Genomic DNA, 1,468 nt, shown 5'->3' on the forward strand with positions numbered 1-1,468 from the left:
ACCCATTGAGTTCCATTGGGACCCATTGAGTTCCATTGAGACCCATTGAGTTCCATTGAGACCCACTGAGACCCATTGGGACCCATTGAGTTCCACTGGGATCCGTTCAGTTCCATTGGGACCCATTGAGTTACATTGGGATCCATTGGGACACACAGCTGCCCCATAACTGACCCATAGCTGGGGCTGTGGGGTTATGTGGCTATGGGGTTTTGGGGCTATAGGGTTATGGGGTTTTGGGGCCGTGGGGCTGTGGGGCCATAGGGTTATGGGGCTGTGGGGTTAGTGGATTGTGGGGCTATAGGGTTATGGGGTGATGTGGTTATGAGGTTGTAGGATTATGTGGTTATGGGGTTATGTAGTTATGGGGCTGTAGGGTTATGGGGCTGTGGGGTTATGGGGTTATGGGGCTGTAGGGCTATAGGGTTATGGGGCTATAGAGCTATGGGGCCATAGGGTTATGGGGTTATGGAGCCATGGGGTTATGGAGCTATGGGGTTATGGGGCCATAGGGTTATGGGGCCATAGGGTTATGTGGTTATGGGGCCATAGGGTTACGTGGCTATGGGGTTATGGAGCTATAGGGTTATGGGGTTATGGGGCCCTAGGGTTATATAGTTATGTGGTTATGGGGCTATAGGGTCATGGGGTGATGTGGTTATGGGATTGTAGTACTATGTGGCTATAGGGTTATGGGGCTGTAGGGTTATGGGGCCATAGGGTTATGTGGTTATGGAGCCATAGGGTTACGTGGCTATGGGGCCATAGGGTTACGTGGCTATGGGGCCATAGGGTTATGTGGTTATGGGGCCATAGGGTTACGTGGCTATGGGGTTATGGGGTTATGGGGCCCTAGGTTTATACGGCTATATGGTTACGGGTCTATAGGGTCATGGGGTGATGTGGTTATGGGATTGTAGTACTATGTGGCTATGGGGTTATGGGGCTATAGGGTTATGGGGCCCTAGGGTTATATGGCTATGTGGTTATGGGGCTATAGGGTTATGTGGTTATGGGGCTATAGGGTTACAGGACCATAGGGTTATGGGGTTATGGGGCCCTAGGGTTATACGGCTATGTGGTTATGGGGCTATAGGGTGATGTGGTTATGGGGCCCTAGGGTTATATGGCTATGTGGTTACGGGGCTATAGGGTTATGGGGTGACGTGGTTATGGGGTGATGCCCCCCCCCATGTCTGACCCCCCCCATCCCCTATAGGACGAGGTCGCTCACACGGTCACCGAGAGCCGCGTCCTGCAGAACACCCGGCACCCGTTCCTCACCGTGCGTACAGCGCCCCCAGCGGCCGCACCGCGTCATTACACCCCATTCATCAGCCCCCTCCCCAATAGGGGGCTCGTTATCACCCCCACCCCAATAAGGGGCTCATTATCAGCCCCCCACCCCAATAAGGGGCTCATTATCAGCCCCCTCCCCAATAAGGGGCTCATTATCAGCCCCCCACCC

The 1,468-nt window shown here is 54.0% G+C and overlaps 1 protein-coding gene across 1 annotated transcript in view; it reads left to right on the forward strand.

Moving 5' to 3' along the window:
* The window catches only part of LOC107307290 (RAC-beta serine/threonine-protein kinase-like), a 17,446-nt gene that overhangs the window by 5,240 nt on the left and 10,738 nt on the right, over positions 1-1,468 (forward strand). The window contains exon 2 of the mRNA XM_032441753.1: positions 1,220-1,446. Coding sequence (XP_032297644.1) covers positions 1,220-1,446 — 227 coding nt within the window. The remainder of the gene's footprint in view (positions 1-1,219; positions 1,447-1,468) is intronic.

The sequence above is a fragment of the Coturnix japonica genome, unplaced genomic scaffold, assembly GCF_001577835.2.
Source record: "Coturnix japonica isolate 7356 unplaced genomic scaffold, Coturnix japonica 2.1 chrUnrandom534, whole genome shotgun sequence".
In the NCBI taxonomy this organism is placed as follows: domain Eukaryota; kingdom Metazoa; phylum Chordata; class Aves; order Galliformes; family Phasianidae; genus Coturnix; species Coturnix japonica.